This window comes from Pithys albifrons, chromosome 4 (assembly GCF_047495875.1).
Source record: "Pithys albifrons albifrons isolate INPA30051 chromosome 4, PitAlb_v1, whole genome shotgun sequence".
NCBI classification, from domain to species: Eukaryota; Metazoa; Chordata; class Aves; order Passeriformes; family Thamnophilidae; genus Pithys; species Pithys albifrons.
The window spans coordinates 22,764,294-22,789,456 of record NC_092461.1 but is presented as its reverse complement, the minus strand read 5'-3'; the positions used below and the strand labels follow the sequence as shown (position 1 = coordinate 22,789,456).

Below are 25,163 nucleotides of genomic sequence, written 5' to 3'. Positions count from 1 at the left end.
ATGGCAGTTTCCACTGCAGAGTCAAAGAACTTCGCCGATCCAGTCACTGCCATGAGCATGTACAGGTCTGCTGCTCCATCTTCAGTGCGCTGCTTCAAAAAGGCAATTAAAGTGACTGGAATCTCAGGACATTTTTATGTTCCCGTGGCACACGAGTGTTTAATTTGCAGTACAGTAGAGAAGGGATTTTTTGAAGGACAAGGAGGAAGACACAAGGAGTTATCCTGGAAGCAAATGAAGTCTGACAGGAAAATGTCACTATATTGGAAAATTTGGTATGTTGTCACTGTGCCAGAGAAGAAAAACAACTGTTTATTGTCCAAGAACCAAAAAAGACTGCTCTGCAGGAATTCTAAAGCAAAGTAAAAGGCAGACATCCACCAAAGTTGGTCATGTGTCCACTAGCTTGGACACATGATCAACACATCCATGTGTTTCTTGAAAAACATGGATCACTCTAGAATGTTGACAGTAGAAATAATTCAGCCTTCCTTGATAAATTTACTTCCCAGGATAAACTGGACAGAATCCTTGTCAACAAACTCCAATATAAAGTTTAAATTGCATTTAACTCTACAAAACTAATACAACAAAAATGTGAATCATCCTTGCCATGTCTTCCATCCTGTGATTTATCTGGTTCCCACATCTTTACCTCTCCTGTCATCTGTTTCTAAAGCTTTCCAGGAGGAGATAAGAAGGTATGGAGGAGATAAGAAGGTATGGAGGAAAAAGTCCAGACACCAGTATGGCATTTTCCTGGCTTGTTACTGGCAAAAGTCAAATTTTGGAAGTTTCTTTTCACTCAGGTGAATGTACAACTGTGACTGAAATCGGACACAGGAAGTGTCAGACAGAGTTCTGTTTTTTCAGTGTTGGTGTAGCCTTACACTGCCTGTACTGCATATAAAATATTCTCAGCTGTCACTTTTCATGCATTTTAATTCTTGTGACTGATATGTGAAAGCCATCTTCGTAAAGACGGAAGGTGTATACCTGGACTGTAATAAATTTTAGGCCTATTTCTAATTTCATGTCAATCAACAGCAAGTTAGGATTTCAGGGAGGTTACATCAGTGTGAAATTAACATAAATGAGGGAATTATCACATTCTGTGGCCCAGCTTGTTCTGACAAGGCCACACAGTCTGAATTAAGCTGTCCAAATAAACATGGTTTGATTTTTCTGAAGAGGCAGACCTTTGCAGATGACACTGAATTCATTCAGAGAGGACCTCTATAAATCAGACTGCTTTTGTTTAGAGTGCTAAATGCATATCAACCTTGGGATCAGGAAATGAGTGCTACTTATTCAGAGTTGAAACATTAATGGATTTGCCAGCCTGATCAACTGGCAAGCTCTGGAGATAACTGAGCTGCATGGAAAACTCTGACGTTAATGTGATTCAGTTATTTTATGTTTTCTGGATTTGCATTTCTCTGAGGTTGTTTGTTAATTTTTTGTGTTAAATCTGTGTTTCAGTTTAATTCATGTTTGTCATCTAGATAGCAACACAGTAGCTTATTTTAAAATGCTCCAATGAAAACACTATACAGTCTCAGTGAGATTGAAAACTTCTTTATTTTGTCTCTACTAGATGAGTAAGTAATTTGTAGGGCCATTTAAAGTTGCTATGTGTGTCCCCTTTAAGGACTAGATTATGGTGGTATGCATTGGCCATGTTTCACACCAGAAAACATTTCATTGTGAGGTGTTTTCCATCATTACCAAGCAACAGAGAAATTCTGTGCATTCAATGGCCCTGTTCTTTCTGTACCATACTTGATAAATCTCTTTTCAGGAAAGAAATCAGTACTTAAGCAACTGCTATGCTCTTCTATGCACTGATTTTTCTGGAGAATGACCTCTAGTTTTACCATGATTTGTTGTCTGAGACTTCAGAAACTTGAATAAACAGGAGCAAGTTGCATCTTTTAAGTTTACTGCCACATAAGGATGATAGAAAAGAATGGTTATTTTCTAATGGACCTGAAAGGCAGACAACTGCTTTTGAAAAGTCTGCCTTAGCAGTTGAACCACTTTACAGGATGATCACCAGCAGCATCCAAGTCTGTCAAAGAAGATGTGCATGCCTGTTGTATGTGAGGGGCTTTGAGAGCAATCATGTCTTTGCCATCTTCAAAGAGCAAAATAATAATTATTTCCTTAAATTCTATCTACTCACCCATCCAGTAGGGGTGAATTACTCTTTATTCCCACACGAGAATGTTGTACCTTTAGTAGATCCTTGCTTAGGTTTCACAAGTCCAATAGCAGATGCTGAACAGCAGCTCAGTGTTGGAAGAGCTGTTGAATGGCTGGTAGACTGCAGTGACACCAGTGATCTCCACCCCACCCACAGGAGTCCTCCAGGAGGAAACCAGCCAGGACAGAAGGTGGAAGTCAAGGCATGATTCCAGAGATAAAGCAAAGTACTATTTTTATTTCTTAAACACTAAAGAAATTTGTGATGCTGAACAAATAAATAAAATGAGTTTCTGAACTCCATTCCCCAGGGTCCTAAAAGAACAAGCTTACAAAATATATCTGCCCTCAATATTTGAACTGAATAGTTTGTATGTTTCATTGTCACTGCTGTAGCAAAAAGGTACCAGTCAGCAAATTCTAATGGGAATTCAAGTGCTAAAAAGGAAAAAAATCTTTTAAGGTAATCAATGTTTCTTAAAAATCTATTTATGTAAATTGCGAAGTTATATACCATCATTCTAATTAGCACCTACTTTACTGCAAACCAAAAGAACAAATCAACCCAGAATTGGGAAATCCCCTGCATATTTCTGCGTCTTTTAGTATTTCCTGATAAGTTACAGTGCAGCACATTTATAGGCCTATTCCAGTGTCTAGCTAATCCGGGAACAGAAGCTCTTCAGGACTGCCATCACGTTTTGGTGTAAATACATATTGTCTTCTTATTTTATATCAATGTCTTACACATAAACTTGAGTCTGATCATTTTGTATTGATTACAGCATCAAAATGGAAATTCACTGCTTATAACATGGAGCAAAATTGGGTTGATGGTTTCAGAATTTTCTCATAAAAATTGTGGAAAGCAGAAATATCTGCCCAGGGATTCTAAGGATAGATGCAATTACCAATAAGAAATATGTTTGAAGTAAATTGCAGTGGTTTTCATAGAGAAATGCTTATTATAGCTAGAAGAAAGTTTTACAGTATGTCAAGCTACATGCTTGTAGATGAGGGGAGGCACTTCTTAGAACGTAGTAAAGAAATGTAAATAAGCTTCTTATTCCATATTTTTTATGCAGCAGTGCAGTTACTGCACAATTAGAGATACCGTATATGAGTTATTACGTGTTATATATTATTATAGATACTTTAGATGTGTTATGTTAACCAAAAAGCTTCTAAGTGCCATAAATTCAGGCAGTGGTTTTGGTTCCTTGTTGCTGTCTTCAAACTTTGCATTTTTAATCTCTTTAAGCCTACTGCAGCCATATAACAGAACCCTAAAGAACCCAAGAAACCACAAGGATAAAAAATAGACTAAATAATTTTCCTTTTTTTTTTCTTGCCCATCCCATGTAATTTTCACTCTTATTTCTCAGTTACTGTGTTCTTCATTTACATATGAAATTAGACCTCAGACATCAGTCAGAACTGTTCAGCTGTTTTTTCTGCAAAAGTGAAGTGTAAAGCATGTTTGAGATACACAATTCTATCGGACCATTAATTTTTCCAATGCAGAGAAAAGCAGATAGAGACAGAGATACTCTGGCAGATAGAGACACAGCTAAAATGAGCACAGAGAAAATCTGAAACTGAATATCATCAAGTCAGTAACTCAGGTTACAGTCAAATAAGTGGTCTGAAATGGAGAGTAGTTCCAGAAAGCAGATAGAAACTGTCTGGTGGCTTTCTGGGGATTTTTTGCAGGGGGGTAAAGTTCACTATTGGAGTGAAGTGCTGACTCCAGTGAAGCTGTCAGAAAAAGTCAAACTTAACTCAGGCACAAACCTTGAAACAGATATGGTACAGCATATATTTCTTAAGGAAAGTGTTATGTGTTCTTCCAAATATAGTGTGAGTTTACAAGTTGTCCTGTGATGCTGAGGTATTAACTATAAATCTATAAATATAGGTATAAAAAGTATATGAGTTTCTAAATACTATTTTTAAAGAGACTGCATAAACAAATTCCAGATTTTAGCTGTATGATTCAGAGCCTAACCCCCCAGGCATGTGATTTGATGTAAGGTGCTAATCTTTCTAGATAGAAGTCCCAAGACATTCTGCAGCTAAGTTGTTTGGGGAAGTTGTGCTGAAAGAGAGATCAATCAGGGATTTTGCAAGCAAATTCTACAGTCACTTTCTCCACTGTGTCTGGGATGAATGTAAAAAAAGGAGACAGAAGCAGCCTTTGATACGGATAAGCTGCATTATATAAAACATCTGCAGCAGACAAGAGCTTCTCTGTTGTGAGAAGATGTCGTGGTATGGCTTTGGCAGTCAACAACTTTGAACTTCCCTATCAGTCTTTTGCACCTGCTGAGCAAACCAAACTCAGGGAAGCTCTGTAATACCAAAGTAAATGTGAGAAGTTGACAGTCAAGGTTGTTCTAAGATTTCAGAATCAGAGTCTCCAAAGAAGGAGGCAGCTGAAGAACTATTCTTCATGTGTTCTGAGTCAGTAGAGAAGGTGTTCCGTGCTAGCAGACAAGGTCTTGATAGTGTTTGCCTGTAGAGTCCCCTTCTCTCACTCACATGACAACAGAATTTTCTACCCTTTTCTCTGTGGTCACAAGTTTTCTTTGCAGTGTTTAGCAGCACCTCAGAATTTGACCATGCAGGTTCATCCATACTTGAGAACCTGGTGACAAAGCTGGTGTAAATGTTATTCTATTTGTGGAGCTTTAACAGAGAGATGAGCGTGGGGATTGCAGAACAAACCTGGTTATTTGACAAGTCTGATAAGGAGCAGAGATGACTTCTTGCCCCTGCTGGAAGCTAACGCATGTGTAGACACTTTTCTGCATAAGCTAGAAAATGGGAAACACTATAGAGTTTACTTATAGACTTGATAGTAAACCTTGTCTTTAGGAAATAAGTAGTTAATGTATGCTGCTACTAGAGTGGCCATATTTGGATTTCTCCAAAAGCCCAGCTAGTCTGGTATTTTGTCCAAGAGTGTGCATAAGTAGTAAAGACAACATCCTTCCTCTGCATATTTTCCTATCATGTGATGGCTTGTTGATCATGGATTTGTGATCAGGAGATGGTGTGGTTTTAGTTAATAGTCATGGATTCACAGATTTTTCTTCATGAATATGTCCATTTGCTTTTTTAACACATCACTTAAATTCCAACCTTCTACTTCCAGGTAAGTTGTGAATATGTTAGGCAACAAAGACTGAAGTTCAGATGGTTACCCAAGAGTGTCTTTACCAGTGATCTCTGTCCAAATGGAAAATTGGTCATTCATCCCTCCACTCCATCTCTGATCTTTGAACCAATTATTTATTCTTGTGAAGATTTGTCTTTTTTTCCATTGTTACTTGAAGAGGCTCTTGAGGAAGTGTACTTATATGGGAACATTTCCACTAAACTTTATGTCTGAATTGTTTTATTTACTTAATAGGCATACATATACTACTACCCTCTACATTAAAGAGGTAGGTGGCCTACTAAGTACCTTTAGGTAGGAGAATATATAAGACTATAAACAAATTTCCAATCACTCAGAAGTTCTGCTGTTTAACAGCCTTTATCATATGATTGAGCCCATGAACTTTAGTTATCTAGAAGCTTGTGTCCAGTCTGTGCCTTTCATCTCCACTTCCTCTGTGGGCAGTGAAGAGAAACTGGAGTTTCCAAAAAGGCGTGCTGTACATCTGTCTCCAACGTCTGTCAGAGGCATGATATGACTGGTGTCCAATCTCTATTTATGTCCCATCTCACTTAACTGATTATTCAAATTTAGAGAAAATAAATCCTATCACCACTGTAAGCTTATTGGAAGATAAACTACCTCTTTAAATTAGTGAGTGAGACCATTTTAAAGATGATAAGCCTGTGAAACTTCATTGTAACTATTTCTTCCCTAACTAGCAGCATGTAATTCCAGGCTTTCATTTCCCATTAGAAGACAAACATAGACCTTTGTTATCTTTGTCATATGCTCCTTGTATCTACCTACCATTGTCATTCATTAACGATTATTTGGGAAATTTTTTATCTACTTTTTTATTGTTGATCTAGAGCTTATGAAGAAGTTCCTTGGGATAATAATGCTGCCTTCCAAAATTCAGCCTCCGGAATCAACAGGGAAAATATTGGCTACTTCTGTTTCCCAGTGTTTCACAAAAAGGAGATACAATCCTGAACCTGAAATAAGCCAGGTCAGCGAACAATTTCTTGCCACGTGCATTTTGATTTTGCTAATGGAATGGGAGCCTAAATTTTGTGTAGATTGTACACATAAATCCATAAAAGTATTTTTAAATAGAAACAGCCCCAAGTGAGCATTTAAGGATATCAGTACAGACCAGTAATTGACTCAAAATAATTTCATATTTCATCATTTTCCTCTCCTCCTTCCCTGTATATTGGTACAGAAAAAGATATGCATGCACAATATCTAAACAGAGGACAAGGATATTGATGAAGAATTGGCTGATAGGAATGATGCTGGACCTTAACAAATCTCACATTAAGTTAGTTTACTTGTGATTATTAACTGTAATAATTATTATTAATATTTTTACTAAACTAAAATTCAGTCCTGCAACTGGTTCTCATTGCTGCATGAAAAAAACTATTAAGTCAGATTAATTAGGTAATACTGCCTACAAGAAGCATATAATTATGATTTGAGGTTGTTGGAGGCTAGTGGGACAGATTTCAAACAAGATCTTTTATCTCTCCACAGAGATCTGTCGATTTGTAAATTTCTGAGTTTGTGAATATTGGAGTTGTCTGAACAGTTCCTTTATGAAGTCTGTGTACAGTTAATCAATTGAGCAGCATTCAATAACTAGAAAAGTTAAGATACTCGGCCAATAACCATATGAAAAATATGTTCTGACATGCTTCTCCTGTGAGAGAGTTAAATATAAAAAGCAGAATGGAAGAAACCTGTAAAGGGACTGATTGTCATGATTTCATATATCTGATGTTTTAATTAAGACATGACATTTATGGAAACACCATAGTAATCATACACATGTACAAACTTAAGGTTTTATTTGCTGTCTGTAGAATCCAAATCAATCACTTGTGCATTGGTGTCTTTCCTTCACTCTGTATTTCACCTATTCTATTCTATACAGTGTGGTGTATTTCAGATGAGCCTGGTAAAGGGTTACAGGAGTTTCAAAAGGGCTGAAATAAGAGCCAAGTAGAGATGGAGAAAGAAAAGTTGGTCAAAGCATGACAGAAAAGTAAGAACTTGCCTTCTTTCCAGGTCATGAGCCAGCAGATTTGCTCAGACAAAATCAATGGACAGGTGTGCTACTGGGCACAGTCAGACATACAATAGGAGAGACAGGTACCTCTTCAAGGTGGAAGAAAAATACTATAAGTAGATAGAAAATGCTGTCATGGTTTCTTGAATGTTGCTTTTTCAAAGGAATATAGACATGGACAGTAAGAGTTGCTTGCAGAGACAGACGAAGAGAGAAATTCAGACCTGATGTAAAGTTTCCCCGTGTTCTCAAAAATTGGATGAGAGAAGTATTACAAGAAGGGAAGTAGTTCAGTTTTAAAGAAAACGTGCTGATACTATTCTACAAAATTTACTGAAGTCCCAGTATCCAAGGAGATTAAAAGCTAAGATTCTTCCTGAAGAACTGGTTTCATTTAGCATACATGCCAACCTAATCATTTACCACAGTCTTTGACCAAATTCAAATGAGCACTGCATCATTCCAAGAGCAAAACCTTGACTTGTTACCACCTGTAAGACCTCATAAATATTCTATCAGAATGTTCTGTCTGGCAAAAAAAAAAGTGATTGATCTAGTCTGTCTTTAGAAGTGTAAGGCAAATCTCTTGACCCTGTCATATCCCTTTGTATATGTAAGTACAATGTCCTTGGGTTTTTTCTACTTTCTACATTTTTTATTTAGCCCAAGCAGTCCCTTTCTCATATTTTGAAACAAGAGTTTTAGATGGACTATAATATCTAACCTTAAGGCATTTTCTGGTGCCAAAGGGGAAGAGTGTGTGTGGAGTTTCCTTGGCTTGTGGGTGCTTCCAGCCCTTTACCTGCAAACTCAAAATCAGAGTCTCTTTGTAAGAATATCCCAATCTGATCATGAGCATAGCCAAAATGAAAAGAAATGACACATTTCTATTTTATTTCCATTTTTCCCAAGCATCCTGTCTGCACATATGTACTTGAGCTGTCATTTGTTATGTGCTGCAAGTTCAGCAGATGATTGTTTTCATCTTGGGACATGCCAAGGGAGTTCATCTCTGTGAGTTTTTGGTGGTTTTGTTGCTTTTTGGTTTGGTTTGGTTTTGTTTGGTTTTTTGTGGACCATTTTAATAAGTACCTAGAATTTAGGAGCATGCAGTATATTGTTCAGCTGCCTCCACCAACTGTCTTATGAATAATGTACATATCTTTGATTTCCTTTCTATCCAAAGAGTGGCTGTGCTGTTGCAATATATTTTGAAGACATTGACAATGCCAATGTAGACTTAATCCCTCTTACCAACTTCAAAACCTCAAAGTTTTGCTACACAAGCACTTCACAATATGTTTCACTTATTTGTATGATTTTTATACTGCATCTTGAGTCCTTGTTACTTGGAGAAGGGGGAAAAATAGTCAAAAATCTGATCTTGGTGAAGAAATGGAAAAATTTGATGGGAACGCTCTTTATTCTTTTTAATAACTTGAATGAAGTCTGTTAACACAGGAAGCACGGTGAGCCTTCACATTCAAGGCTGAACTTAGAGAGTCCTTTTTAATAATCAAGTCAGTAGTAAATGGCCTGCAGTGGTAGCTGCCTCCAGTTGTCTGTGTAGGTCTGTATAAATCTAAAGGATCATCCAGCATATATATATATATATATAATAATAATCAAGGAGGCTGATACAAAATGAGCAGGGGGGATGTCTGCTGAGATGATAGTATAACAGATTTTATCCATCTACTAGTCTTATGGTAAGCTTAAATACAAACCTGTTTGACTAAATATGAATTTTTCATAGAACATTAAGGCCTGATTCTTTATTGTATTGCATTAATGTTATAGTTTCAGGGAAATTATGCTGTTAAGACCACTCATCATGCTTTTCAACCTGAAATGTTTTTGGGGGTTTTTCTATCATCCAGGAGTTGCTCTGTGGCCCAAGCAACCCTGCCACCCACAGAATGGTCATAATGAACTGACAATAATTGACTGTCAGACCAAAAGCTACCCTTGGTGTGCCCATCCTGTGACATAAAAGCTGCTTGTGGTAACATCAGTGCAATATACTGTCAGGGTATATTGAACTCTTAACAATCAGCAGGCTCTGACCTAGGCTGAGATGGAAATCAGCATATCTCTCCTGCTGTTAATCTTGCTGTCAATCTTGCTACACTAATTGCACAGCCAAGGTTTAAGAACTCAGCAGACACCTTTCCATTTTTCTCAGCTGAGAAAGGTTCCATGTGAAGCTTGTTTGCACACATCTGTTAGCTTGTACCCCAAAACACCTGGCTTGTGAATCCTAATGATGTTGAGACTACCTAACACAGACATTCTTGCAATTGTCCAGCAGCAGCAAGTAGATTTATGTTACATTCAAGGCTCCATTGAGGAGGACATGGAAGAGAATGTTCTGAGCATAGCATGCACCAGGAATTTCTGCTGATGCCATTCTGAATACAGTCCTTACTTCCAGAAAAATTATGTTTATTTTCAAACTATGCCATAGTTTCATACTTCACATGCTTTCTGTTCTTTAGTATTAATTAACAGGTCTGTTGCATAGAAGTGCCTGTGCCCTTGTTTGATAGTATGACTTAAATATTGCCATGTTCACAGTGTGTGATTTTCAGCTTTAGTCACTAGATGGCCTTTGAGTGTGCAAAAGCTCTCTGAATGTTATTAGAACATCATACTTAGAGCTAGATGATAAACTTTTCCTTCTAAGCCTTTTCTAATCCTGTCTTTCGTAACTTGTGTTTATATTAAGTATTTATTTTCAAACTTATTAGAAAGTAAAATGGTAAAAGTAACAGCTTAATGGTCAAAACTAAAAATGATAAAAGAGGGAAGAGACTGTTTAGTTCTGTTTAGTTAATCAGAATTTGTCTTTGCATCAGCCTTTCCTGTGTGTCCAAGCATTGGTCTTGCACAGTTCACATTTGTGAAGAAACTACAGAAGAGATACTTCACTGGGGGAGCAGAGGGACAGAAGCTGTACAAGTATTGCCCTCTCTGTTCTGAAGAAAAGATGTAATGCTGTATCATAATTGCTTATGTCAGTGTATTTGCTAAACATTCCTTGTTCTTGGGAATGGCCTTGTAAATTGCTGGAATTTCTGAGCTCCACCTTAGGTCAGTTCATTTATGTTTCTTACATGACGTTCAGGGTGCATGTCTATCCTTTTACAATGCAACAAATGCTGGCATCCATGTGTGGGAAACAGCACATCATTCTTCAGACAGCTTACACATTGCAGGGGTAGGTTCACAGGCAAAGAAAGGTGCCAAGCATTGTAAGGTGATAAAATTTGACCCATATTACTGCAACCAAGCCTATTAATGCCAAGCTTTTATGACATGATGCACTAGTCCAATTGTTCTATCTCAGTCAATAGCTGCACAAGTCATCTGGTTTCTCATAGCCTGCATCTAATCTTTCTGCTTGCATTAAAACATAGTATAAAATGATTGTTCTGAAAGAATGTGCTTTAAAAATACAGCATGTAAAGAATACAACATAGTGCTGAACAGAGATGTCTGTGTTCTGGTGAAATTACAGAGCTGTTAGCCCTTAATTCTTCTAGATTGTATTGCTGTTGCTGTGGCGCTTTGAAGAATAGAGGCAGATGCGTACGCTCTGCTGCGAGCAGACATCCTGTATGGAACTATTTGCAGCATATGGTACCATGGTGGATTTATAAGTTTGAGTAACTGGTTCTATATTACCTTCTCTGGTGTGCTGTATCTCATTTTTCTGTTTTTTAGGGAATGAAGCTATGGATTTTGTTGATTTCCAGCAACCAGGAGACCAAGATCTCTGAGACTTAAAAGATTCTGACATCTCAAAGCTGTGAAAAACTCAATTCCATCTGGAAAGTACTATTAAGTTTTTCATATTCATTCTTTGTCTATGACTTTCAGACATCAAGATTGCTATGATTTTAAGTGGAAGAAAGAAGAAAGTCAGAAGGCATAAAACTGTTGCCTGTAATTTGTTTGTCCTACTTTGTGTGTTTGCCAGTAGTTTTGGAAAGAAGTATAAAGGTATTAATGCTACTAAACTCCCATTAAAATCCTTGAAAAGTTAGATATCTGCTTTAGATTTAGAAGCCTAAATATGGTTTGTAAGTGTAAAGTGTAAAAATACCTTTGTAGACAGTCACTTTCACTCTCATGGACTAGCAAATACACTTCCTGCCTGTAGCACTTGGGCAACAATATCAGTGTTCAGGCATTGCTCTGGACTGAGACACTATTCTTCCCCAGACCACGCAACAAAGTGGTTGCCATTCAAATTATTAGCAAAGCTGCAAGTAGCTAAGAGTCATCTGTCATGTAACTGCAGAGACAAACAGGAAGAGTGGTGAACCTGGGCATGTTTTGTATGTTAGCCTTGCACCCACCCTCTCTTCCTTTTGGCAGAACAGGAAACCATCTTCTGTTTTTCTTCTTTTTTTCTTAAGGAATTAGAAAAAAGTCTTGACTTGTGCTGTAGCTTAGTCTAAAAGCCCTTAATATAAGATCAGTGCTGTGAAGAGCTGCTGTGCCTATATCCAGCACTCCAGGTAATATTCTGAAATCCTTACAATGGAATTTGGAAGTTTTACAGATGGAAATACAAGTACAGTGTGATAAAGTAGTTTACAGAATCCCATTCAGAATCTGTAACACACTTAGGAATGAGACTTCATATAACCTGAGCCCAAGCTTGTGCTTTTTTTTGAACTGAACTCCCATCCTTAAGCTTTTGAAATGGTGCTTTCCTGAAAGTTGGTTTTAAATAACATTATTTAGCGCAAAATGATGGCCATAGTTCTTAAAAGTTAGGCTGAGACATAAGTGAAGACTTAGGAACCTTAGTCATGTATCCAATTTGTCTCAGTGGTTCAGACATGGAATAACTGTGGGAACCTTCAGCATGAATAAAAAGCCACGTCATAAGTGTTGTGATTCATCTAGAAGTGCTTAACTTATGAATCTGAACTTATTAATCATAACTATGTTTATGATCTAGTGACAGTGTAGGATGATCAGTGGGAACTTCTCTAAGGGAGCTGTGGCTTTTCAGGTCAGATGCTTCATCTTTGCACTTGACCAAAAGGTCTGGACCATAGTTCAGTTCTTCTCATTCTCTTCCAGGCTTACATTAAAACCTGTCTTGAGGAAAAGTTATCAGTGGCATAATCTTTTGCCGTCTGTTCCAGCCCTGGAATGTAGCATCATTCTTAATATCCATGTTTAGTATATGCATTGTTGAATTTGTTTTAAAATGAACACGTTCCTCCCTTTCATTCTTGGTTATGTTGCAATGTATGCCTAAAAGCTGTGATATATCATTTCTTTGCCAAGGGTAACATAGAAATTTGTTGGGGTTCTTTTTAAGAGACGGTCAAAAAATTAGGAAGTTTTTGTGAAAGAGCACTCTGAAAATCTTTCTGATGCAGTCCTTTTTCACCAACAGAAGACCAAAAATCTTTTATAAAACTTGTCTCATTTTACAGAGTGCCATCATTTTACACTTTTGAGTTACACTTATACACTTTTGAGAGTATGATCTTGTTTTACCGAGCTTCCATTGAGTAGACTACATTGTCAGAGCATGGGTGTTGCAGACTTGAATTTCATCTTTTTATGCTGCTAAATAGCGAGGTTCCAAATTGAATGCATTGATGCTTTTTTGCATCTTCATTGTGTGTTGCTTTTATTAGGTATGCCAAACAAAAATTGTCCAGTGGCTCAATGGACAGCGTCTTTTGTTGTATTTTGAAATGTACTTTTTTTTTTTGTGCATGTTTTCTTTTTCCTGTCTTTTTTTCCTTTTTTCTCTACTTGTCTGTCTTTAAGCTCTCTTGTATTTGCTTCATTGATTTTCAAACCCATGAAGTGCAAATTCCATTGGAATCAGTGAGTTAAAGGTATCTGCCTAGCATGATTTCCTGAACAAGGATAGAACTGAGTGTCCATGTATTTTGCAGAACTGAGACCTCTGTGATTTCTTTTGCAAACCTTTAAACTCTGATTTGATTGTGTCTGTTTTCCTTGGTTATTTTTAATTTGTTTCTCACTGGTTTGACTATTAATTATTTGCTTACAATATCTATTTAATTGTGAAGGATGAATACTGCATTTGGTTTTATATGTCACATAACTAACCATATACTAGGTAGGTAAGCCACCAAATGCTAACAAGTATGTGTTGTGCAGCCAGCCAGGCTTTCAAAAATAGCTCAGCAACCACATATGAAAACCAGAATTCTGAAAGAGTGCACGTTGATCACTGAGCTCCTGTGAAAACCTGCCCACAAACACCACAATCTTATCTCCTGTGCGTAACTGCTGCTTCAACCCAAATGTGTATCAAGGAAGAGCAGGACAGTCCAAATTCTGGAGAAACACTGTATTTTCTTCTCCCCTGTGCAAGTTATACAGGGGAGGAAACTTTGCAGCACAGCTACAGTGACTTCCAGGAAGGCTGGCTGATAAATTCTCTGGGCACTTTTGAGATATTCCATGTTGTTAAAAAGTGAAAATAAACAATTAGCCAATTATTTGTTACTAACAGCTATTTTGAAAAATTCTCTTTCTTATCCAGAAATGCATTTTGAACTTAATTATTTAAGAGATAACTATAGAGAAGGTGCTTTTATTGCATCATATGTGTTTCCAACATAATCATCTGCTGCTATTTTTTTCTGAAAAATCTTTATACATGTGTAATTTTGTATAATTCTCCTCCACCCTTAGTCACCAGCTTTTTTCCTTTGTTGATCTCTTCTCCAATCAGCTGCTGAAACAAGGTTATGTTCTATGTGGTATTTTAGTTCTGCAGGTGTTTTAAGGGTCAATGGAAAAAAGCCTCCCACGCTGGTGATGGGGATTTCCTCTGCAGCATTCATGGGCAGGGCTCTGGTATTTTAGGCACAAATAACACTCCTTCACATGGTTAGAGCTCACTTACACCTTTGGGAAGTTGGCAGTACTTGGTGCAGTAATCGTGCAGCACACAATGCTTTCCAGCATGCACAGCAATTGTTCAGATCAAGCAAGTGTTGTGTCTGACTTGAGCTTTCCTCTTTTGTGTATCTTTTGTATTATAGCACAACTTCCTGACTTTCACTGTGATACTTATTGGAACCTGCCCCTTGAAATTCGACAAAAGCAGAAGAGTAATTATGTTTTCTTGTTCCACATTAAAAGCCTTTGCCTCCACAATTAAGTAAAAAATCTGGCAGTCATTAGCTTTTTAAAACTTGCTATTTGTAATTCCTCAGCTCTCATAATCCACAGTAGAGGGCAGTGCCTACCCAATGCATGTATATTCTCACTATGTGTTGGTTACTTGGGAGCACTTTTGAAACATCAACTATGCATCACCAGAACACTGGCAAATACGTTACAATATTGGCAGCATATGGACTGGCGAGGCTAAAGTGACCTGTCCAAGGCCACAGAGGTTGTTTGTGTCAGAGAGAGGGCAGGATCTGACCAAAAGCACTTGATTGAAATGGGAACTTAATATATACAGCTTCTAGGAAGATAAAGTCCTAAGTGTTTCAAGTCCTGCAGCTCTTGCACAAAGCTACTCTCTGAAACTCCCCTTTATTAATGGTTTGTCAAGCACATTGAGCAAAATGCTCTCACATCAATATATCTGTAGCAATTTTGGTCATATTTCTTCAGTGTACTCATTTTCTGACTGACTGTGTGCATGCATTCCTTATAGTTTCAAGTTAAAACAGAAACCTCACAGGCCGTAATTAGCTGGGAACAGGACCCTCTGCTGCCTTGCACCTTGCACAGTCATTTTCATGGACTGCCTAAAAGCTTTCTCACAATGTATCTTTTCTTCAGAAACTAGCAGCTTGTCTGCCATGTATGCCTTTTTATGATTTTCCAGTTTGACTCATTGGTGAGTTTGAGGCAGAGGGCATGGGTGTGCTGAAGGATCCTACTTCAACATTTTCCAAATGATATCTCATTGCTGCCCTGAAATGCTTTATTGTTTCTGAAAAATATTACCCCATAATAAAAGGGGCTGCTGCAAAACTTGAAAGCAGAATAAAACAGTTTGAAATTGTAGAAACAAAATGTTCCATTTCAACAAGATTAAAAATTTTCCAGGGGAGTTGCTATTTTGATGGTTTTATCCTTTTAGGAACCCCAAATCCATTTGTAAGTACCCATTCGCCATCTCGCTTTTCTGGCTGAGGAAGAAGGGTATGAAATACAATTCAGAATGCACTGTTCAAAAATCCTTTCAGTCTCATTCTCTGCATGAAGAACTTTGTTTTGACTTCACAAATATTCTCAGGTATATTACTTCCCAACACATTGAGTTTCCTGAAACAGGATTGTATATGAGGTATATTTATCACAGGTTATTCTGTTTAGCAAGTAGGATCATGGATATAAATAGGATTGAGAAGGGCCACAAATATGGGACATATCAATCTTCCTGGAAGGGAATTTGAGGTGGAAGCCAGTTGCAAGTCTTATGTACTGGAAATGAGATCTGATTATAATTACAGTAACCAGTAGAGCTAGTTAATAACGTAATATGCTGATTTAGTTCTTTGACATTTATACAGGAGTATTTCTAAGAAGTTAAGAACTCTTTGCTTTTAAGTGCAAGGTAAGAATCTACTGGATTGTGCTCACAAGACAGAAGTTGTGCAGAAAGAATTCAGATACTACCATTGCTCAAGCTGAAGTGCTAAACACAAAGTTTTCAGGAATTACAAATTATTTGGGGGAATCTTGATTTTTCTTCCAAAACACAGATGACATGGAGCTTACATGGCAAACCTAGGAATTCAATACCCTGGAGGCACCCTAGACCATCACTTCCAGCTGCTTTGGAACAATTTGTATCTCCTGCAAGTCCTGTGCTATAGGTGATTATCTCAGATACCTTAAGGCATCTGAAATAGCCATAAATATCGGTATGGAGAGCCAGATAAATTAAGTCCACACTGCTTTTCCTGAACATTACCACAGGGGAAAAAAGGTCTTCAAAGACATCCCTTTGACACTGTCTCCCATAATATACTCCTGGAAAAACTGACAGCTCATGACTTGGACAAGAGTACCCACTGCTGGGTTAGGAGCTGGCTGGCTGGCCGGGCCCAGAGAGTGCTGGTGAATGGAGCTGCATCCAGCTGGCGGCCGGTCACTAGTGGTGTTCCCCAGGGGTCAGTATTGGGTCCAGTCCTGTTTAACATCTTTATTGATGATTTAGATGAGGGGATTGAGTCCATCATCAGCAAATTTGCTGATGACACCAAGCTGGGAGGGAGTGTCGACCTGCTGGAAGGCAGAGGGGCTCTGCAGAGGAATCTGGATAGACTTGAGAGATGGGCTGATTCCAATGGGATGAAGTTCAATAAGGCCAAGTGCCGGGTCCTGCACTTTGGCCACAACAACCCCCTGCAGTGCTACAGGCTGGGCACAGAGTGGCTGGAGAGCAGCCAAACAGAAAGGGACCTTGGAGTACTAATTGACAGGAAGCTCAACATGAGCCAACAGCATGCCCAGGTGGCCAAGAAGGCCAATGGGATCCTGGCCTGGGTCAAAAATAGCGTGGCCAGCAGGACCAGGAAAGTGATCCTTCCCCTGTACTCTGTGTTGGTGAAGTCACACCTTGAGTATTGTGTTCAGTTCTGGGCCCTTCAGTTAAGGAAAGATATTGAGGTGCTGGAGCAGGTCCAGAGAAGAGCAACAAGGCTAGTGAAGGGACTGGAGCATAAGTCCTGTGGAGAGAGGCTGAGGGAGCTGGGGTTGTTTAGCCTGGAGAAGAGGAGGCTCAGAGGTGACCTCATCACTGTCTAGAACTACCTGAAGGGAAGTTCTAGCCAGGTGGGAGTTGGTCTCTTCTCCCAGGCACTCAGCAATAGGACAAGGGGGAACGGGCTTAAGCTCTGCCAGGGGAAATTGAAGTTGGATATCAGAAAAAAATTCTTTCCAGAGAGAGTAATCAGGCATTGGAATGGGCTGCCCAGAGAGGTGGTGAATTCACCATCCCTGGAGGTTTTTAAACTGAGATTGGACGTGGCGCTGAGTGCCATGATCTAGTAAATGGACTAGAGTTGGACCAAGGGTTGGACTTGATGGTCTGGGATGTCTTTTCCAACCCAGTTGATTCTATGATTCTGTGATTCTATGAAATGGTGAGGCTGCACCTCAAATGCTGTGTTCAGTTTTGGGACTCTTACTACAAGAAGAACATTGGGGTGCTGGAGCATGTCCAGAAGACCTCAACTGGTGAAGGATCTGGACCACAAGGCTAGGAGAAGTAGCTGAGGGAGCTGAGCTGGACTTGTTTAGCCTGGAGAAAATGAGGCTCAGGGGGGATCTTACCACTCTCTTCAGCTGCCCAAAAGCCAGGTGGGGAGCATTTTGGGTCAGTCTTTTCTCACAGGTAAAAAGAAATAGGGCAAGACAAATTGGTCTCAAGTTGCACCACGGGAGGTTTAGATTGGATATTCAGAAAAAATTCTACATGGAAAGAGTTGTCAAGCACTGGGACAGGCTGCCTGAGTCACCATCCCTGGAGATACTTGAAAGACATGTAGATGTGGCACTGAGGGGCATAGTTCAGTAGCAGATTTGGCAGTGCTGGGTTAACAATTGGACTAGATGATCTCACAGGCCTTTTCCAACCTTAATTATTCTATCACTCTACGGACAGACAAAACAGAGGCACACCAAAGCAGAGGCACTCAGAATCACTGCAAACCACTTGAAAAATCTTAGTGTTCATGCAGATTCAACTGTCAACACTACATGTTTCTCACTGTCGGGACTAGGAGCTGCTAGGACAATAACAAGGAAGTGTATGAACAAGAAAGTTGTCATGGTTACAGAAAGAAAGCTTGATGACGACAACATAACCACAGAGGAGTTTTGTGTTGGCCAGTGGTAGCTTGGCACTTAGTTGTTTTCTTGAGAAGCAGCAATATGGTTTAACAGCTCATCAGAGAAAGCACACAAGAGCTAAACAGCATGATCCAAAAAACAAAAACCCAAGGGGATATTTTTTAACCTCAGTTTCTTCTGCTTTATCACCTACATAACCACAGCACATTTATGCATCTTCTTCGCAGGTTCCCAGGAGAGCAGTTGCTTTACTTTAGTGTAAGCTTACTTACTTTCCTGGTGCTTTTATCTTCTTTCTGCCTACCTCTCTTCTCTCTCAGATCTGCATTCATCCCATGTGTTATGAACATACCAACTTCTCTCAGTTGTTTCTAACAGACAGTTTACAACAAGTCTTCATCTTGTGTCATCTCTCAGACTGACTTTTGGGTCTTGTTTGGCCATTTATGATGCTTTTGTCTTCTACTTTTGCAAGTTTTACAGATGAGAAGATTTTATTAGACACTTTACAGTATATTCTAATATCTCCACAGTTGTGTAGTTATTGCGTGAGTTAACTTCAAATAGGCTTATAAAATATTACAAGCTAATATGGGACTTCTTGTGATTTGCTTCTCTTTTCTGTGACAACCATACAATTTCAAGGAAGTTAATGGCATTCCATGACATGTGAGAGATGTATCTTGGTATGTACCCTATCACCAAGATACCCTATCACCAGGGTAATTAAACTGTATTCAGAGTCTAATTGAGTCCTTCAAAGTAGTATCAGGTATATTTTCAGGTTTGGATGGATGCATGTGCTTATACTCACAGGCATCCAATATCCATTGCGTCCCTTGGTGGGATTGTGATATGCAGAAGAAATTTCCTACAGAGTCACTTAATTGTCTGCTTTAACATGAAACAGCACATAATTTTGGCCAATTCTGAAAATACTGGTGTACTAGATTTTCAAGCCTCTTGTTGCTCCTGCATGGCTGCTGTAAAGACAGACAGCAGATTTATTACTTGTTCAGCCAGCTACTTGGTGATTCTCTACAGGCAACAACTTCCCAAGTGCTACAAAACCTCTGTACTGATTCTAGAAAGCCACCTTCTCTGGAGGGTTGGATACTGGAGCGTGGCCCAGGGAGTGTAGCAGTGTGTGAATGTATGAGTTAGTGTAAGGCTACTCCAAAGTAAGACAAAGACCTTGATAGTGCTTCCACTAATTATGGGTACAAAGACTGTAACATTTACCCCCAATGCTCCCATGGCAAATATAGTTCCCCCACAGTCCTTTTTTATAATCCTGTTATGTAGATACAGCTTTTTGTATTACCTCTGTTTTTATGGTGAGGAATTTCAGAGCCAAGTTTCCAAGTACATAAGTCAAAGATACACAAAGTCTGACAAGCCACATCTCTCACATATGTGCATTTTTGCATCCTGTGCTGAATGTCCTCGTGGAGAAGTAGCTGATCAGCTGTATGAAACTAATAGCACTATGCACTTTATATTTAAAGGGACTGTTTATTTTTACCAGAGTACAGGGGAACCAAAAAGTACCTCAGAAATTATTTTGAAGGAGGGATTTATATGGTGTGAAAACCCAAAGGGACTAATGGAGACAAGGTGTATAATTCCACATATTTAGTCAATTCAGTGGATGAAACAGCCTGTCATGAGCCTTTACCTCTATGTGTGTGGGCACTTTGGATGTAAGTATAATTCAACAGTGTCCTATTTTGAGCTGTCAGTATAGAACAATATTGATGATGCTCTCTGAATAGCTTTGAGCTGCAGAAAACCATACCATACTGGGGGTTTATATTGTTTTGATTCTAATATTCATGGATTATTTGTCTGAATTAGTACTTTTTAAATTTAATTTTGTCTAGGTCTTCATTTTACAGTAGTTATCAAAATTTTCTGTTGTGCTGCCTTAGATAGGTAGAAATTTTTAACTCTATCTCCTTAAGGAACTCCGCTTTTCATTTTCACATTAAAACTTATCATCAGAATTAATAAAAGGCTTTATTTTTCTAAGATGTGGCACATACTGTCTCACTCCACTGATACGCTCGAACTAGAATTTAAGTTGATGTGTCTAAGCAGTGTTGTTAATATTACATCTTAATAGATTCTAGGGGAAATTTAGAGAACTCTAATTTGAAAAACCATTTGTGTTTTAACCCATGAGAAATCACACCTGATGGCATAAAGTCTGCTATCTAACTTCCATATTTGAACCTGGAAACCAAATATGATCTGAATCTTTATCACAATTTTATAGAATTTTTTTTGCTTTTTGTGCTCTGTGTAAACCCTGTGATTCCATTTCTTCTTTGTGATTAAATGTTGCTTATAATCAGGAATATCATACAGCTATTAACCTAAACAAATTGAAAAAACTCTCTAAAGAAATCACTTTTACCATGTCTGACCAGAGATTTTGGCCCAGATCATCAGCTAGATCATCATAAAGTTGTTTCTCGAACCTTAAAGAGGCTGTGCCAGTTCATACACTCTACAGACTACTTATTATATAATGAAGACATTTTACCCCATCCATCTTTGATAAACACTAACCATTTTATAACTGATCTATAAGTTGTATTTCAAGCCGATAGTCATTTAATTTACCCTTTCTCCACCCCCATCCCCCCTTTAACTGTTTCCTTTAGCACTCCAAATATCCCTGGATACACTGAAAAGGTTCATTGGTCAGCAACTCACCCGGCAAATTCTAATCTTCCATCAACAACCCCATCAGTAATTGTACAAATGCATGGGTAGGTATGAGGTATATTTCTCAGCTTGTTCAGAAAGATTACAGGGAAAATCATAATTGCATTTATTTAGTTAAAGAACAATTAAATGTTAAGAATGACATTCTATTTGTTTAAAAAATACAGAACAGTTTGTTCTGGGTTCCACCACATTATTGTGATGCTAATCTGAAATCCCTTTGAGGTTTTCGAATTTTTCTGGAACGTTGTAAGGTATGCATTGGGAACGTGAGGTTTTTATACACATATATATATAACTAAACTCTGTGTTTTCAAAGAGGCTCATGAATGTCAGTTACAAATTCCCAAAAGAAAACTGTGTGGAATTTCCAAATTAGTGTTGACAGACTTATGAAATTGATATTTTCTACAAAAATAGTTGCTACAAATCAGTGAGTTTACTTAAAAGTCAGTGAGAGACAAAATCACGCCATGTCACCACACTGATACAGCTCAGGACCCTGTGGTACAAAATCATCATAGCTGCCCATGACTATTGTGGCTGCCTCATGAAGTGAATTAGTGAATTAATCTTTGTTCTCTCTTGCTCTTCCATACAAGGCTTTTTAAAAGTATGAGCTAGTATAAGTATTTAGATGTTTAATTTGTTGGTTTCAAAAGAGCTGGACACATCAAAGCAACTGAAAAATCATTTTCCTATTGTTACTACAAAGAGTTTCTGACACTGGGAGAGGACCAACCTAGACTTTCTTCCAGTAGCTTTGGAACAGCTTAGTAATTATTTGTTTCTTCTCTCTCTTATATGATTTTGTGCTTTAGATTGTGCTTTCTTGTTATCTGTAATGATCTAGGATACAGTAACACTATTCCGAGTTTTCATGTAAAATTTATCTTCTAATTAAACTGTTTCATTTGCCTTAGTATTCTGTTCACAACACATCCCACTCTTTTTCAGCACTGCCACTGTAAAGTATCCAGAAAAGTCTTGAGGAGATTTAGGGAGCTTTTAGATTTCACCTTGTCGAGTATTTCATTGTTGTGATGAATGCACTGATTTTCATTTCTGCTTCCCTCCATCCATGTCACCCCTGCTCTTTTTCTGTTGTGGTTAAACTTGGAAAATAGACAGTCAGCTGTAGTCACAGGCTGTTATTGACAGGGAGTGAAAAGATGCAACAAAGTCCTGAGTCTCTGTAGGCTAATAAAGCTGAACTCACAGCAGCCTGATGCAGCACTAATTTGCTTGTAAATGTCACAGGCAAATGAAAAGGCAAAAGCGACTAAGAAAAGATCATTGACAGACTTCAGAGAGTTACCAGATTTCAAAAGCAAAAAGACAGGTGCCCCTGTGATCTATGGAAAACAACATCACTTACTTCCTTCTAGTTTAAACAGATGTTACTGTGGATGTAATTCACAGTGGATAAATTTTCTTCATTTTTAGTGGATATCAAAAACAGGGTTTTCATTCCCTCCTAATGGATACTATGGGGATGGTCCTGTGGTGTAATGGAGAGCACTCCAGACTCTAAATCCCAGGGTCCTGAGTTCGAGTCTCAGTGGAGACCGTCCCCTGGCAGTTCAATGCCTCCCTACTCTCCCATCCCCATCAGATCTTGGATACCAAGCAGGGTCAGCCCTGGTTAGTACCGGGTGCTGTGACAGTCATGAGGACTTCACTGTCACTGTCCAAGCTCGCTTGGCCGTGGCAGATGAACCTCAGGATTTAAACGGTGGGGCCAGTTCTGCGCACGCTGTGCCTCACCTAAAAAATCCACTGCGCAGGCTGGAAGGGCACACCCACGTGGGGAGAGCCCTTCCCAAATCTTTGTTCACGAAGTCTGGCCATACACACAATGGATGCTATCCAGAAGCAGGACAGAATCCCCCAACTTGTTTGAATGAGCTTGTGTAGGAAACAGGTACCAAAGGTAATCCCAGACAGAGGTTATAGAGCAGGTTTTGCCACCCTTTTCCTGAGCTGTGTGGTATACTCCCTTGAGTAGATAGTATCTCTGGTTGCAAAATTGTAACAGTTCTATATTACTTGCACTGGTGCTACTTGAGTAAGTTGATGTTCACTGACTTAAGATGGCGCATTCCATCCTCTATGAAACTAATATATAAAAGTATGAGAAATGCTGAGGATCTGCCCTCAACATTAGTTAGTGGTGCCCATAAAGGAGAGATGCTTAACATTTGATTCTCTCTCTTTGTAACATAAATTATTAAAAAAATCCTGCTGATTTCAGTAATCACAGGTCAATCTAGACTGCAGTGGAGAGGTGAAGTGAAGGGAGATTGTTCCTGGAATTTGGAGCCAAATTACCCAATTCACCTCTGTGTGCTTTTCATGTAGGACATGTTCTCCTTCTAACTCTTTTTAAAATGGTGGCCCCTTTTTTCCCTCTTTGATCATTCTCAAGCCAAGATTGTAATAATTTCTCAGAAAGTACCAAGTGATTGCATGTGGTGGATATTTTATAGCTGCTTTATTTGACATGTCTACAACATATGGTCAGTCTCCAGAAGACAATTACAGATATCAGAGGGAATCTCTTGTCTACTGCTAACACGGTCTAATAAATGTTCCTGTCAAAAGTATCAGTGGTATCAGATAGAGCAGGTGGCATGCAACCACTACTGCACTGTATTTCTATTGCACAGCATTCCCACAGTATGTGGGGCAAAATCCTACATACCAGTGTTAAGCATTCAGAAGTCAACAGGGCTGTATGGAATATGAAACAGTAGAAATATGATTTCTTCATCTTTGAATATGAATAGCATTTTTATATGTCAAGCTTTATTGATGTATTTTTATTGTATTTTTATTTCCAGGTAATCCCAAGGTGAAGTCAGAAAATTATGTTTCAAAGTCCTTTTGTGCAATTAAATTCTGAAGGATTTGTTTAGCTTTCACATAGGAAGGAATGTTTTAGGTGTTGTTTTGTTTTCTGTTTAAAAGAACTGTCCATTGCTACACAGAAAATACAAATCCAATAGCATCTCAAGTTGTATAGAAACTCATTGACTTCACCATAGTTAATGTAAGATAATGCTAGATTTAGTTTGATTTTAGAAAGATTGTGCCCTTTTAGCAAGTAGTTTTGAAGATTTCAAAAGGTATCCTTAGGTCAAAACAATATTTTTGTTTGGAGAGTTAATGAACATAAAGCTCTGTGGAGTGTTCTGTGCCGACCATGAGAACTGGGCATCTCAAGGAGGGATGCAATGGTGCCAGCAAAGTATTTTTAAAACGCTTGAAAGCCAAATCTCCAGCATCTTCTCCAGACACCACTGGGCCTTATGTGCCTGAAAGCATTCAGCAGTTCTGCAGATACTGTGCAGGTTAGTTGTGAAACAACTCTGTGTGTGTGCGTGTGCGTGTGTGTGTTCCAGAAAGGCTGAAAAGAAGCAAAGGGCATAACACACTCTATTACAGTTACTATTACAGCATGTTACATATATTCAGAAAGTAAGATTTAAAACTTTTAGGAAGATTTACTGCCGTTGTTCTTAAGGCAGCTGATTCTAACACTGTGGGATAATGTAAGGTGTTAATATTCTCTGAGGCCAGTGGGAATAAGTGTTGCTGAAGAAAATAGTGAGGGGGGAAAGAAAGCGTGTTTAGGAATATGAGAACATGTTTTTAAAAATATTTTTCTCTGTTTTTTGTTACTGCAGATACATAGCAAAACATGGAATCTTGTCTCAGTATAAGCACCAAGGACCTTTTTCTCAAGTATTGACTCCAGTTGGTCCTCAGAATTCTCTCAACAAGGCAGAACAAGAAACTGTTACTATTTAGAATGTGTCAGTCTTTTTACTTGGATAACTGAGAGCCTCAGTGTCTGACAGTGAGCAGGAATGACATGTGTGAAGATGCATAGACACTTTAAATAGAAAACAAGAATAAAATAACACAGAAAAAACAGAAATGGGCATTTGTGGTAGTCTTTTGTGCATTATTCTCATATTTATGACCCCCTAACATCGACAGTTAAAACCATATTAAAAACAAGTACAGTTTTAAGTCAAAGACTTGAAGCATGTCCTTTGTACTGGATTGCCTTGTATTGGATTGCCCTGTCAAGTAAGGTTAAAAATGATGCTGTAGCTGTTTCATACATTGGCATAAACATTT

The 25,163-nt window shown here is 38.5% G+C and overlaps 1 protein-coding gene across 1 annotated transcript; it reads left to right on the top strand.

Moving 5' to 3' along the window:
- SPMIP7 (sperm microtubule inner protein 7) lies at nucleotides 1-24,827 on the top strand. The gene is given in 12 exon segments (XM_071554228.1): nucleotides 1-102; nucleotides 1,956-2,049; nucleotides 2,052-2,098; nucleotides 2,100-2,408; nucleotides 5,363-5,559; nucleotides 6,241-6,268; nucleotides 6,270-6,380; nucleotides 6,857-6,924; nucleotides 8,017-8,058; nucleotides 8,634-8,741; nucleotides 20,951-21,058; nucleotides 24,704-24,827. Coding segments are annotated over 12 exon segments (1,338 nt in total).
- The last annotated feature ends 336 nt before the right edge of the window (nucleotides 24,828-25,163 follow it).